Source organism: Equus przewalskii, chromosome 20 (genome assembly GCF_037783145.1).
Source record: "Equus przewalskii isolate Varuska chromosome 20, EquPr2, whole genome shotgun sequence".
Taxonomy (NCBI): Eukaryota; Metazoa; Chordata; class Mammalia; order Perissodactyla; family Equidae; genus Equus; species Equus przewalskii.
The window spans coordinates 20,599,486-20,615,557 of NC_091850.1; the positions used below are offsets into that span (position 1 = coordinate 20,599,486).

General features: G+C 36.1%; 1 protein-coding gene across 2 annotated transcripts in view; it reads right to left on the bottom strand.

Moving 5' to 3' along the window:
• Positions 1–4,767: 4,767 nt before the first annotated feature.
• The window catches only part of PARP8 (poly(ADP-ribose) polymerase family member 8), a 169,082-nt gene continuing 157,777 nt past the window's right edge, over positions 4,768–16,072 (bottom strand). For both annotated transcript variants that reach the window (XM_008521496.2, XM_008521497.2), the window contains one exon: positions 4,768–9,251. In XM_008521496.2, the coding sequence (XP_008519718.1) occupies positions 9,149–9,251 (103 nt within the window). In that variant the 3' untranslated portion in view covers positions 4,768–9,148. The remainder of the gene's footprint in view (positions 9,252–16,072) is intronic.

A 16,072-nucleotide genomic window follows, 5' to 3' on the forward strand; every position in this document is an offset into this window, starting at 1 on the left:
GTTAACCAGAAACATAAAGAATAGAAAGGTTCCAAATTACACAGCTGCAAAAATTAAGTTAGATGTCACGAGTATTATGTGTAAAAAAATTCAGGTTTGTTACAATTTATACGATGTTAGAAGAATGCAATTCCTTTGGAAGAAATCTTATTTCCCCATTGACTTATAATTATAGATGTAGTTAATTCCATCACTGATTTATTTTTATTGGTAATGAATATTAGCACTTTAGCTTAAAGTATCTCTCTTCCTTGTATGTCAAGTAGTTAATGACCTATAAATGAACTCTTAAATATGCTAAGGAAGCTCATTATTTAAGGTAATTACTTAGCAAAGCAATGATCCTTTGGTTATGCAAATTACTGACATTAAATTATAAATTGGTAAGTATCCAGTTTTATGTTTCATTCTGGGCTTGCAAAATGACCTTCCACTCCAGGTATTGCTTGATTCAAAGTTGAGATAAACAACAGGAAGATGAAAATACGTACTTCAAGGGTGACAGAGATGGTCAATGTTACCAATATTCAGGGACCCCTACATGTCCTGCAGGTGATGGAGCTGTTGCTGGAGCCCAAGATGACGATGATGATGATAGCTTTGGCTTGTAATATTCCCCCTGCTCCACAGTTTAGATTCATGAATATATTATGTGTCAATTATAAATATATTCTAAAGATTTTTGGCTTTAATATCACTTTATTTGAAGATCATCTTCATCAGACATTTGTAATTTACTTTTTTGCATGCCTACTGTGTGCCCAACATTTACTAGGTCCTGGAAATAATCTATGCCTGATGGCATGGAGGGGGCCAATGGGGGAAAGAAGCAGGCAAATCAAGAAACCTTTTCCCTGTGGGCTAAGTAAGTAATTCCCAGGTGAGCAATGATCAGCTACTCTGAGATTTAGAACCATCTGGTCTAGACTGGGAGTGCAGACAAAAGTTTTAGAAGTGAAAACAGAATGAGGGCCAAGAGGAGTAAAAATTGGAGCTGGGGAGTGGGGCTGTCATAGGCAGAGAGAAAAGGCACATGAGAGGAAGTGAGCAGCGATGAGCTGTTCTCTGGACTGCAAATAATTCAGTGCGCTTCCAATGCTGAGTGTAAGGATCCCAGTGGCGGTGGTGAAAAATGAGAATGGAGAGGGCAAAAAGGGGAACAGAGGCTAGAAATTTTTATTTGACTGATTGATAAATTGGGAGACATTGAAGGATTTTAAGTAAGGGGTTTACAAAATCAGATTTGCATTTTAGAAAGATCACGTCAGCTTCAGCATTATGAAAGGGGGTCAAGCCAGTTGTGATATTAAGACCTGTAAAGCCTATTTAGCAGGGACCAAAGTGTAGGAGGGTGTTATGTGTGCTGAGCTAACCCTTTAGCTGCTGCATGTGGGCAAGTGAGACTAGAGGCAGCGTCTATTTACTTACAGAGGCGTTCAGTATCTTAACAATCACAAGGCTGTACTCCTACGTTCTAGCTGAAGATCTGTTCTGGGTAGAGGGTACCGACTCAATCAAGGAACACTATTGGAGGATATTGACATAATCCATATAAAAGTTAACAAAGGCAGTCACAGGAGATCGAGAAAATGGAGCATACTCAAGACAAAAAGAGCAATTAAAATGGCTTGATTAATGATTGGTGGGGATTGAGAGAAAGGCGGGGAATAGGGGATGACTTGTCTCCTGGCTTGAGTAAACAGACGGATGGTGTGGCCATGGAGACGAGTGCAAGAGGAGAGTAGAGCAGCGGGGGAGCGGGGACATTGGTGAAGTTTATTTGAGGTACTCTCGGAACAGTGAGGAAGAGCTCTTTGTTTGGCAGTATTTGGTCATATGAATATGAAGTTCAGGGGAGAGACAGGAACAAAAGATACAGATTTAGGAGTTGTCAGAGTACAGGTGGAAGTTGGAGCCATTCACGGTGGACAATGTCTTCCAGGGAGAGCATACGTAGGAAGATGCCACCATCCTGGGTGATGTGTTTTACGTGTTCCCCAAGCTACAGTGTATCGTACACACACACACACAATTTGACAGTTTGATGAATCTTGGAAATGATAAGTCACATAAAATAGGCATGACACTTAACTAAACTACTGTAACCATTCTCTTATAGATTTCAGTACTTAACAGGCCAGGTTTTACAGGTGGAGGGTGAGGTGCGTTTGTACATGTCCCCTTGTGGTCCAGAATATCCCTCCTCTACACTTTCCCCTCACATGGCAGAATATGTGCTTCTAGGCTTCTTGGTGTGGAGAAAGCACGGCCAGGCCACTGTCTTCAGTTAGTCCTCTCTTTCTTAGATACTAAAAGGAGTAGGAGAATCTTAATTGATCTCCAAAAGAAAGTCCAGGGGAAAATTATTCTCAATTTATATTGAGTTATCCCTAACATATAAATTGGGTCTCTTATTTCCTAATTTACTGCTTTTTTCCTAAATCCTCTTTGTCTCTTCTCGCCATTCCTTTTCTCAGTTCCTTCTCTCCAGGCCTTCATTCTTAGCAGACTTACTAAAACCAATTTCTAACGTTTCTTGCTTTCTGCCTCCCTTGGAAATCCTTCTGAATACAGTGGCCAGCATGCTTCCAAAATTCCACTTTCACGATGTCACTCACCCAAGGGCCGACAACGATTTTTCCATTGCCAATTACATCAAGTGCAGACCTCTTTCCTTCCAGGCCCTCTAGAACAAAATCACACCTAGCCCAGGCAATGGTATTTAATGATTCCCTGATAGAGCTCTTCAAGGCAATCAGACCTAACTCTTCACTGACTCTTCCCACTAGTCTGCTGTATTTCTTACATTTGCTATCAGTTCTGCCAAGCTAGGATTTCAGCAATAATAAACATGGTTTATTAGAAAGAGCACAGAGATGGGACTCAGAAACCCTGACCCTAGGTTTGGAGCCTAATGACCCCCTTTGACAACTTATTTAACTTCTCATCTATAGAGACAAGGATTTCTGCTAACATTTCATAGAGTTGTTTTGACGGGAAAAATGAGACAATCTGCCTGAAACTGCTTTCTAAATTATAAAGTGCTACATAAAGCAAATCCTATCTAGTCAAAAATTTCTCTTAGCTGAAGTTCAAGAATACATGATTTTTAAACTATGTATATAATTGACATTTTTGAAAATTTCAGTCTTCTTAGATACAAGTTATAAGTCACTACTATTTGAAGTAATTTATTAAAAAGAGGGACCCAGAAGTTGGGAACAGAAATAGAGGCCAAATAATTACTCAACAAATTCTCAGAGCTTCTCAGCATTGGCTTTCCAAAATAGCAGCCTGTGTAACTTTTAAAAAACATAGATGCTTTTATAAGATTACTCAGCAGTCACTAAAAAGGGAGGGTAGGAGGCTGGGAAAAGTAAATTAGATGTGGGTATGGGAACTACACTTTTACCAGCTATCTTCCTATGAGGAGGAATGCAGATAAGTGTCAGAGGGAATGACAGCTCCAGAAGTAAGACTGTGCCATGATGTCAAAAAGGTATCATCAAAAATTTAGTTGAGGAATCAAACAAAACATTTAAAAGATTAAGTGCTTTCTAACATGTGTGTTATCTGCAACAAAGCAAAAGCAGATATACAAGCAAATCATTGTAACTTTGCTGCAAAAAGATTATGAAAAGTGTCCAGTGAATAAATAAATGGAAATTAGTAATACACTATTTATTAGCACTAATTTAAAGATTCAAATGTCACTTGGATTGCAGTTTTTATTTCAACGAATGTAGAAGTCTTCAGGAATTTTTGTAGGTTCACTCAAGATCCTTCTATCTGTAAGCCTATTATCCTCCCTGTGCCAGTTTTCCGTCCATCTTTGCTTTAAAGACGTTGTCCTCACATCGGGGAAGGTCTATTGGATATTAAGCATCCTGCTTACGCCATGGATTCTCCACGGTATTTTCCTCATTGCCTGGATACAAATGTTCTGTTCCTTCCCTAAGCATGGCTTGCATTTTTGGTCTTTTCCGTTCAGCATTGTTGGCCTTGTGCTATTCATGAATTATTTCCAAACATGTTTGATTTCTTTTCCCAAACAGACTGAAGAACCCTTAAGGCCAATACAAAAATCTATTCCTTACATTGACTGTCAAGATGCATACTAGACTCTTAACAAGTATTTCTAGAGTAAGTGAAATCTAGTCTAATAAACAGAAGTTTGCTATCTAAGGTTTCTCAGTTGTAAATGTAACATGAGTAAAAAATTATTTTATTTATTATGAGAATATAAACTTAGCTTCTCATAAATATTTACTATTAATGTGTTTAGAGAACCATATTTACTTATGGACTAATGTCTTATTCAGTTCATTAACTCATTAGATGTATTTTATAAAAAGCGGTACTTTAAAAATCATTTTCCAAATACTAATCAAGTAAAACATGCTTAGAAAATTCAGGATAGCTCATTTGAAATGCTCCTTTGGATATTATGCCTAGGTGTTTATAAATAGAGCACACATATAAAATGTATAAAATCTTTTGTTTCAATCCTATATTTCTTGACAGAATTTAAAATCAAAATGGTGCTCTCGACCAATTAAAATCTATCACAACTATTTGGGGACTACCGGTAAGAAAAGAGTTTTTTTATTCCCTCTTATTTTAAAAGTATTTTATAAGTGAAAAGGGCAACATCATTTTTAGAGTTTGTTGAGAACTTCAAATACTTAGTCCCCAGAAGCAAGATTCATCATGAGGAGAACCTAAGGCCTAACCGAGTTTTCAAAATAGTGCCCACATATACCATACTTGTTGAACAAATTCAGATTTATTGAAAGTAAACATTTACATTGGCTACAATGTTAGAACTATTACAAAGCTGGATAAAAGAGGCTTAAGTAGCAATAGAAAGCAAGTGCAATAAAAAGTGAATAGAGAAAATATTTGGCCTTAGTGATCTCTTGGCAGTATTTACATAATGTACATATTGTTAGATATTTATAGTAACTCTAAGGCACCAAAGGCTAAATAGCAGGTTGCAATACTATTTTGTGCACAAAAGTCAAGAAATTTATTGTAAAGAAGGCTGTATAGTTAAAGAAACATAGGCATATCTTAATGTTTACATAAAGGAGTGGCTGCGTTTTTTAAAATCTCAAATGATACATTAAATATTGGGTGGGTTGAAGAAATTATTTTTAGAACATTAAATTATGTTGACTATGTAAATAAGCACTATTTTTTACTGACTAGCTGGTAAATGTGTAATGTAATCTATTCTTCAACACAGCTTTTTCACACTCATGGATATGTTTTGTCTAAAAACTACTTGAAATTCTTTTGACCTACAAAAACTTATCCTAATATATCATAGCGTATAGAAAATCCCCAAGAAAAATTTACTGAGTAATAATATACATCAAATTTATATAGAATCTGGCAAAAATTTAGCAGGCATTCAATACCAAAATACTCGAATATTCAGTCTGCCATTCTGGCATAGCAGTTGGGTATTTTAATCCTTTAACTGTTTAGAGTGGGCAACTGTTTGTGTCTTTAGGTGAAACGACATAAAATTGACCCATGTAGAAAACCAATCTTAAAAGGAACTAATTATTTTCAAATTTTGCAACTTGAAACCCTTTCACCTAACTCATTGGGTGTTAACTATGTCATTCAACACCAGTGATTGAACCATCTGTATTAACGCATTGTCAAGAGGTAACTGACAATATCTACATCCAGACTGTTGAATTATCTGATGACTTCTATGTGTGAGATTTTATTTGTTTCTTATACTGGAAACCCAATTTACCTTAACATACAGCCTATCATTTGTCTTGAGGTAGTGTTATAATGAAGAATTCAGCAGGACAATAGAAGAACATCATAATATTTTTAAAGTGTGCTTCAAGTGTCACCATGAAATCTATATATTTGGATGGTAGATGGTCCAAGGCTGAGTTGGCCCTTCATGACATGTTAAATTACTATCTGATGGAGTCATCGAGACTTTAACAAGGATGATGAGTTTTTCCTTAAAATTTTCTGAAACTCCACGCCCCAAGGCAAGTTATGGTATTATGGTACCAAGTACTGCTAAAACCCATTCAGTGATATTAAAGATTTATAGACTTGCACATTAAAGGTTTCTTTTCTTTTAGCAAAGGGGAGAATAATTGAGGGATTTCTTTTCTAAACTCTTAAATTTTTCAATGAGAAATATTCAGAGCACTAACAATGGTTTGGGTTGGTTTCTCATATCACATAATATTTGATAGCAAGTTTAAGGATGTGACACTCTTATATTTAAATTTTAAATTTAAAAACCACCTTCAAATCCAACACTTCACTGAGATCCGCTGAGCAACAAAAATAAAAATCACTTCCACATAACGCAATCTAAGACACCCAAAGTACCTTACCATAAAGTATGCTATAGCACTATGTTCTATGTATATTATTACTTTTTTCTCTGTTCAACCATTTTCTCCCCTTTTTTAATACAGTGGACAACAAAAGAGGACAAATTATTCATAGTGAAATTTTACAAAGACAGTAATGCAGGAAAAAGTAGGACTAACAAATTGGGTTTTTCTTCCTCTACTTCAAGAATGAAAATAAATGATTGCCTTTGCTCCATGGATTAATATTAAGTAGTAATGGCTACACAATTAATATAACTATTACAAAGCATCAGTGAACATACTTCAAACGATTATATAAATACATACAATATCACATGTTTGGAAGCATCAAATAAGTCAATAGATAATACCTTAATGGGGTGACTGAATCAAGGCATGATAATGATGTTTAAACTTCTAAATTTTAAGGACCTTCTTGGATTCTGGAAGCATGATATTCATTTAATAGTAGTGTCTATTGAAATTAGATTCTTTAGAAATAAAGATAAGCATCAGCATACTATCATTTTCCAATATCAAAAGCTCAATGAAAATATTTGCTTACAAAGGCTCTGACACAATTTTTTGAAACAAACTTAAAATGTCATTCTGTATTGCAATAGCATTCGAGTAGTTATCATTAGAAGACATCTTATTTTATCATAAAAGATGCCTACTGCTTGTAATATATAGTAGACATTAAAACTATCCACTACTTTCCTTGCTCTGCTAGATCAACTTCCTTGAGTCCTCCACGTTACCCTTCCAGTTCAGATTCTAATACTATACTCTTTACATCATTCAACTGTTAAGTCAAGTCGTAGTGGATTAGGTCAGTGGTTTTAAATTACGCTTGGAGGCACTACAGAGAGTCTTCAGAGGTGCCTCAGTGGTCCTAATAGCCAAACAGCTGGGGTTCCAAGCCCTCAATTTCCAAATCATGCTATTACATCTTCATATCTATGTCATATATAGAATGTTCCCCAAATTTAATTCTGTTGGTTAAACATGTTTTTAAAACACAGTCAAAGGAATCTGGGAGACTCGGCAGAAAGAAGAAAGTAGTCCTCTTGCCCACGTAAAGTCTTCAAATATCTGGTCACAGAACACTAAATAAGATACTACATCTTGGCCCTATCGTGTCAACATTATCCCTCAGTCTGCCTTTGAGTTCAGAGGCACAAGTCAAAACAGATCAATGTTTTAAGCGGATCCTATCACAATGATTAATATTCCAACCACTTCAAGTCTATTTTTGCAGAAATACGTGGCATATCAATTACTTACCACATAAGAAAACAAACTATTAGTAAATATTTCCCAAATAGCAACTCTTAACAATGTGTCTGACCTCTTTTTCTCACCTTTTATGCCAAAGGAAATAAACACAGAAGTTATAACATTATATTTGCAAATCACTATACACTTTTATATTTTTCTTTCCAAATAAATTAGAATCAGATATGAGCCTTGATTCAGGGTTTGAATAGAGTGGCAAACTCACTAATTAAACTGCTCTCATGAATGGCCTTCTTTCGAAGACATCACGTAGGAAAATAAACACTGTCAATTAAAACTTGTGATGAATAAGAACTTTAGGACCCAAAGAAACAGAAATGATTTTGATGAGCACATGACTTTTGGAAGGAGAATGCTGAGAGCTGGTGTTCTTGTTCTCTATAAACTTATTTGTGTTCTTTTAATATAAAAGAAACTTCAAAGTTTGTCTTCTTTCTCAATACGAAAAAAAATAAGCAGAGGTATTAGATGAAAAAATATAAAAATGCTGGTGTGGTATAAATAAATTTTAAAAATGTTCCATTGTAGGAAATAAAAAATATATACGGTTTGTTTAAATTCTGAGGCCTTTCTTTTCAACATATGATTACTTGAATATAGATTTAGTCCACCAGGGGTATCTATGTTCCCCAAATTTTATGACTTTTAGATAACATTATAAAAAGAGTTGAATTTTAACTGAAGGGAAAAATTCTTTAAACAAATAGAAAAACTGTCCACAAATATTTTCAGTGAGTGAATTATGGTAAATTTGGCTCATATCTTGGTTTATGTCCAGATTTACTGCTTACTGAATATTACTTTCTTTTCATTGAATAAGAATAGCATTGTGGAGCTGTGCCATCTCTGCTGTCAACATACGTATATGTGTATGTACACACATATATGCACCATCACATATTTTGATGCTTGAATCTTTAGATATGTGTATTACATACTTTTGGGCAAAGCACTGCATCTAAGACCTAACTGTTTTTGTATAAGGAAAAATAACAAAATAGGAAACATCCCTCCCCAAAATATTCAAATGTTCATACCACTAATTATATAGCACATCAGAAAGTGCAAACATTATACTTATTGCAAAGTATCTTACAGATTTAGATGCCATTATAAAATGTTCTCAATTCTATTTTGGTATCCTAAAATGTCGGTATATAATACCAAATTTCCAATTAAAGAGTTTAATATAAAAATATCAGCACAAAACTGTTTTTTCAATCTGTTTATTGTGTGAGCAACCCAAACTTCAGTTTAAGTGCTGTTGTAATTTTATTACTAGATTCCATAACCCTACAATTGATAAATTTTATACCATTTTAGGTATTTAATGAGATACTTAGAAATACTAAGAAAAAAATCAGTATTCAAAGGGTTAATTTTGTTTATAATAACAATAAATTATTTTATCATCTTCTTCAGTTCAAAATCCAGCTTTGAACGCGAGGAAGGCTTTCAAATCATGTTAATTAAACGGTGGTCCTTTAACCAGTAGCAGTTTGATTACCAATTACTCGAAGGATCTCTTTGTGAATGCCTCCTTCTTGTGTGTTAATATTTGCATCTCCCACTTGGCCATCTTCATAGCTACAACACAAAACACAGAAACATAAAACATTCAAAAATATGCAAAAACCACTTAAAACTGCTTAGAAATGCTATTTGATGCCTAAAATACAGCACAAGGGAATCAAGAGCAAAAAACAGTCATTTCTTAGTTGTATTTAATAATATGTTCACATCACTAAACATAGAATTGCTTGCATTACCAAACACATGATTATTTTATGTCATGCCCTAATTGGCCCCTTCCTTCCTTTTTAATTTTAACTTTTTCTAGCCCCACATAAAGCACTGGCTGAGTTGCAGGAAGCACCCCACTGTCTTCGGCCTTGCAAACATTTCCCACAGCAGTTGTTATATGAAGCCTACCCTGAAAGAACATACCAACTTCAACTTTATATTCCTTAGGTTCTATACTTCTTAACTCCACTCCTACTTCAATCTGATCAGTGACATTCTTCGAAATTACTTCACTTTCTGCCACTGCTCCTTTGCCATGCCTGCCTTCTCATTATTATTCTGTTGGAATCGGTGCTGCATTTTTTTTCTTATCGTTGGTTGCTCTATTTGGTCTGACTACAACATGTTCTTATTTACGCTGATACTTCACATAAGAATGCAAGTCGGCTAAGTTGAGCTAAGCAACAGAAGTGAAAATATAACATTAAAGAACAGCAATAACTAAGTCCTTTAGAAAGAAATAATTACATTTTGGATGATAATTCATTTCCTCAAATAAACTTCCTCGGGCAATAAGAATTTCCCAAGAATGAATTTTTAAACTTCCATGATAATATTCAAAGTAGAATAGGTGATGAATTAATTTTAATTCCCCAAAATGAATCAAGACAGAAGCTTTAGAGAAGTGGTAATTACTTCAAAATAGATAACCAGGGGTGTAAGCACAGTGTCTCAAAGATTAATGTGTGTCACTGTCTCTTCCTGGTCGTACTTAAATTCTCCTGAAATAGCACAGTAGAGGAAAATGAAACAGATGACATAGAGCAATGAGAATTTGGGTCCTTACATAATCGACTGCTCAAATACCTAGTGATAACTGCATCTGTATCAAGCTTAAACTCCTAAGAAATGACTCAAGGTTGCCTGTATACTTGGTTAATTCTTACCATACAAGTGTGTATACATAAATATACACACACACAAATGTGTATTGTGTATACATATATATATACACACAAATGTATTTGTATTTGTGTATGCACATATATATATATACACACACACACACACAAATATACACACACATATGTATATATGACACCCAATGGTGAAACATTACTGTAAGAAAAAGAAGGGGCTATGTGGTACTTATACCAGTTATAAATATTTTCTTAAGAGATCAAACAGTAAGTGCTCTGTTAAGAACTAGAGAATGTATAAAGTGAAATGCTCTAGCACTGTCTAGATCTAATCAGGTGTTTCGTGACAAATTGTGTAAAGATATATTTTGTTGGGCAGGTAAAATATGTTAGCCTAGTTTTTGCATAAATCTTGGCTACCCATTGGACCAAAGGTAAACCCTAAGCTATCCATAATTCTGAGCCAAGGCTGGGCAGGCAACCCGGCTTGAAGGCTCAGCCCAAGGGAGATAAAAGTGTTTTACCAAGTCAATTGGGCTAGCTCCTCTAGGATTTAGATTACAAAAAACAAAAGAGACTAACAAAAAGAGAATGGAGCAGACACAAAGAAAACCATAGTGCTTGCAGAGAAGTGGGAAGAGTGGCAGGTCTTAGAACTGTTCTGGTTCTTTAGGGCTTCCCAATTTCAGACACCAGTCCATACGTATCTCTACTCTAAATTTCCTAATATGCATTTATGTTTGTTCTATTTCTATGGCAATTTTGCTATAGTCAACACACCTACTATGTCATCTATACTTTGGACATAACATTGAATAAGATATGCTCAGCTTAACTGATAGCCAGCCTACATACTATCAACTCTATTCTTTTCACTTTAAAAGAATATTAATCTTTAAGATTTCTCTATAATACTTTATAACTTTTCATTTTTTCCTCAACCCACTGCAGTCATTCTTCCGACCCTATACTCTACTGACAAGTACTGACAACAGTTGCCCATGGCCTCCTAGGTGATGAATTCAGGAGATTTTATCCACTATGTCTGCAGCATGTGATACAGCAGAAGCTACATTATCTCTTCACTCCCTAGTTAGTCCTTTGATTATGAATCCTCAGCCTCTTTCATTGCATCCTGGCCTCCCATTTCAATGCTGGTTTTATCCACAATTCACTCCTCACTGTTCTCTCTTCTTATGATTGCAAACTCTCAATTATTTCAATCTCCCCCACTGTTTTAACTATCACCCACATGCTGATTCTTAAACTCAACCTCCAATCCTTACATCTTTCCCTAACCATAATTTTCCCACAAAAACCACAAATATAATATATTCAAAACTGAGCTTAATTTTTTACCCTGACTGCTCCTTTTTACTCTACCAATATCTCATTTTGAATTACCATCATCTGCCCACTCTTCTAATAAGAAATTCAGTCATTCTTAACCCTTAGTGCTGAAATCAATAAATCATCAAGTTATCTTGCTTCTATTTTCCTAATTGTTTCCAGTTGCATCTTGTCTCCATCCAATGCCGTTACCTTCAGTTAGGCCTTCATGATCATTTATCTAAAGGAGTGATTTTCAAGTTGCAGGCTGTGTACAATTAGTGGGTTTTGAAATTAATTTAGGTTGTCCAGGTTAGCATTTTTCAATGAAATTAGAATAGAATAGGACACAGAATATTGACTGCACCACACAAAGTGAGCATTGTTTTTGGCCAAGTCACAATGTCAAACACATTTCCTTCTGCAGTGAGAAACACTGACCTAGATATTGTAACAACATTATAATTGATCTCTCTGTCTCCACACTTATCTCCATGATCCTTCCTACAAGAGTCATCTCTGCCCTGCTAGAGTGATACAAATGCCCTCTGCTTCACTTGCAGAACAAAATCCAATGTCACCGGCATGGCATGCCAGGGCCCTTCATAATTTAAATCTAAAGTTCCTGTCTAGTCATGTCCCACCACTCCCCGCCTCACTCCATTCCCAGGTCAACTGGAGGCCTGTGCTCTCCCCAAATATTACATGATCACTGACACTTAAAAAGTATTTGAAGTTAACGGAGAGGAGACTTACATTCTTTAAATAAACTACAGCAATTTAAGACAGAAAGAGCATGGGGGAGGAGAGAACAAGAGGGAAAGACTGAGATTGAAAGTATTAAGAAAAATGCATATTTTTCCCTTGTCTTTGAAACCCATAAGAAAACACAACAGCTGTAGGTTGAAGGATAAGATTGGCCAAAGGTATTCAGGTGTCTTAAACCATGAAGTATGTATTATAATAAAGGAAAAACAAACTATCATTTAATTTGGTCAAGTGGCAGGGCTTAGATACATGAATTACTAGTGGCATTAGGACACTTATTACGATATGGCATATAGAATATTTTGCAGCTATTTATTAGTATTGCAGACAAACATAGGTTGTTAATGTAACAGTGAAGTTCATTTATGTCCAGAAAGCAACAAAATTCAAACAAGAAATAGAGCAAGAATGATATCAACAGGGAAATGATACATTTGACTGGGGTTTTCTGCAGAAGGAAAAATGACACCATCTCAAAGGAGACAGAAATTACTTATGTTCCCAGGAGAATAAAAAGATTACTAAAATTTTAATAAAAAATAAACGAATTTGATTTAAAAGCTCTGAAAGAGGGGCCAGCCTGGTGGCGCAGTGGTTAAGTGTGCCTGTTCCACTTTGGCGGCCTGGGGTTCGCCAGTTCAGATCCCGGGTGCGGACATGACACCGCTTGGCAAGCCATGCTGTGGTAGGCGTCCCACATATAAAGTGGAGGAAGATGGGCATGAATGTTAGCTCAGCAAAAAGAGGAGAATTGGCAACAGACGTTAGCTCAGGGCTAATCTTTCTCAAAAAAAATTTAAAAAATAAAAAGCTCTGAAAGAGAAAATAAAGCAATAGATGAGATTTAGCTATCTGGAACTATCTTGGGTATGTTAAGTATTTTCATGGATAAAAACTTTTGAATGTACTGGCAACCTTTATTCTCAAACTGATATAGCAGCTTTGTGATAGTTTTAAGATTGGCATACATGTATTTCTTTTCTGTCTCTCCAAATCTAGAACCCAGAAATGAGGCACTGCTTTTCATTAGCAATAGAGAGGAGATATTCACTGTGAACTGAATGATATCCAGCACTTGTCCAAATTCCCTGTAAGAAATCTCATGCTGTAAGCGCAACGTCCACTTCATAGCCCTCGTATATCTCGTCATCAAGTTAGACTATTTGGTTTTTCGTCACTGCTTTCATTGAATATGTATTAAGTGTTTCTGCACAAGATGTGAAATTTCCAAAAATGCAGAGAATTTGCATTTTACTAGAGGAGAGTCATGCAAATAACTGTAGGACAACGCAGCCTGGGGTGGTGCAAAGAAAGGGCGAGGAAAACCCAGAGTAAACGCCAGACATCATGTCTGACTGGGACATCATGAAAGGTATCATGGAAAAGACCATGTAGTGAAGCCTTGAAAGATAGTCTAAAGGCTGAGCTGGTGAGAAGGCCAATCAGCTGAAATGAATGAGCAAAAGAGTGGGAGAAGCAACTCCAATTTGTTTTCAAGAAAAAGCTTGGATAATAATTTTATTCAATCAGTGGTTTGTACTGGTAATTGAAGTGAGGTAAAATGGGCTCTATGTTGCAGAATGCCATGCCTTTATTTGTTAATATCTATCAGCCTGTAGGAGCAAGGGATAATCAAAACTCTGCTTTAGGAAAGTTGACGGGGTATAAGTAATATGATATTAAAATTTTATATGCATAGAAATATAGGCTATACATCAAAAGACTGACCGTAGTTAACTCTAAGTGGGGATATTATGGGTGATTTTCTCCTTTTTTGTTTACCTGTGATTTCAGTTTCTCTACACTGAACAGTTATCACTAGTGTAATAATGATACTGTTGAATAAATCTGGCATTGCACAAAATAGATTGGGAGCAATGAAGAAATTACAAGCATAGAGAATAACTAGTAAGCATAGAAAATAACCAGTAATCTTTTGGTGTGCTCTGGGAGAGAGAATGATATAGGCATGGAAACAAAGGTATTGATAGGAGAAAACTGTGAAAAGATCTACTGGGGAGCTGACAATGACAATGAGTAAGGAAAAATAAATTGAAAACAACTACAGCTCAGGTTTCAAGTCTCTCCCATACGCAAAATCACTGCATAGACTGGGGAGGTTGACAAGTTGGTTAGAATTTAGCAATAATGGGCTCCACTTTGTACATATTGATTTTAAGGTATTAGCAGGCTTTTCAAGGGGATATACCCAGCATGCAGTTATAATGTGGGCAATTCATTCATTCCTACTCATCTGCCAAGCACTATGCGAGGCATGCAAAGACAAATGAGACGCATAGTCCCTGACCTCAAGAAGTATACAGAGTAATGCAGAAGACCATATATAAAAAAATATAATACAAAGATAAACACCTACCCAGGGAATTATAGAGTAACATGTAGAAGCAGCATGAAGGAGTCAAGGGAAGCTTCTGGGAGGAAGGAAAGCATGCACTAAGATTGAAAAGAGGAATGGGAATTACGTGAGTAGGTATGAGGGTCTCCCCAGTTTACCGGAGAAAGGAAAGAGCAAAAGCATGAAGTGTGCAAGTGACAGCATACAGTTCAGACTGTGAAGCCCAACATCTTGAGGTGAGCAATGGTGGGCCAAGAGGCTGGGACTTGGGTCTCCTTGACCTTCCTCTGGTGGTACTCAAGGAAGAATAAAGGGCTGAGGAGCTAGCTGGTTCCCTCTGTAAAGGAGCCTGAACTTCATCTTATAAGTAGTAAGCAACAGCTGAAGAGCTTTAAGTAAGGGAGTGATGTGGCAGGTTAAACCCTGGGAAGACATCTGGGCTGGAGACAGAGAAATTGGATATACTAGACTGGGGATAAAGCAAAGTTCCCTGATCGTGTCAGCTTGATGTCACACAGCTTGATGTCACCCAGCTTCACTGAGCCATGACTGAATGTTTCGTCTTCTAACTTTATAAAGAAGTTTTCTCCTCACTACATTCCCAATTGAACATTGTTCAACTTTTGCAAAATGATGATGAAAGATACCTCTTATTTCACTTAATGGCCCCTCTACAGTTCTTCTTTCCTGAACTTTTCTTGTACCTGCCTCTATAGATATATTTTAAATTTTGACTTAAAAACCATATATAATCCAAAATATTTTCCTTTTTGCCTTTAGTGCGTTCATTAAAAATTTACCGATAAGCAACTGTGCATCAGGTACTGTGCAAGGTGATGCAAGAGAGGTAAAAACAAGAGTAGGAGGCTGCCCCTTAGGAGTTCACAGCCTTGTGGAAGAGTCAGATATGAGGAACAAACTGAATTTTAAATAGAAGTTCTGCAGTGAACTGTAGCAACACCAGGAAGAGAGATTAATTCTGATCAGGAGCTTCAGGGAAGAGGGGGTATTTGAGCTAGACCTTAAAAGATAAAATAGACTTTGGAAGGAATTCCTGAAATTTATTTAGCACTGAGCTCTGCTTGACTCAAGGACCTGAAAATAACCTGCCTCTTTTCTGCAGATGGTCTGTTTTATTTGGTCATTTCTGTTCTTAAATTTCTGAACTTCTTGAAATGTTCTGAGAAATAGAAGGCGGTATAGACCTTAAATTTATGTAATAGACAAAATATGGGAAGAATTCATCTGCAGATCAGCCCACTCTACACTAAAGCATTAAATATGGAAATCAA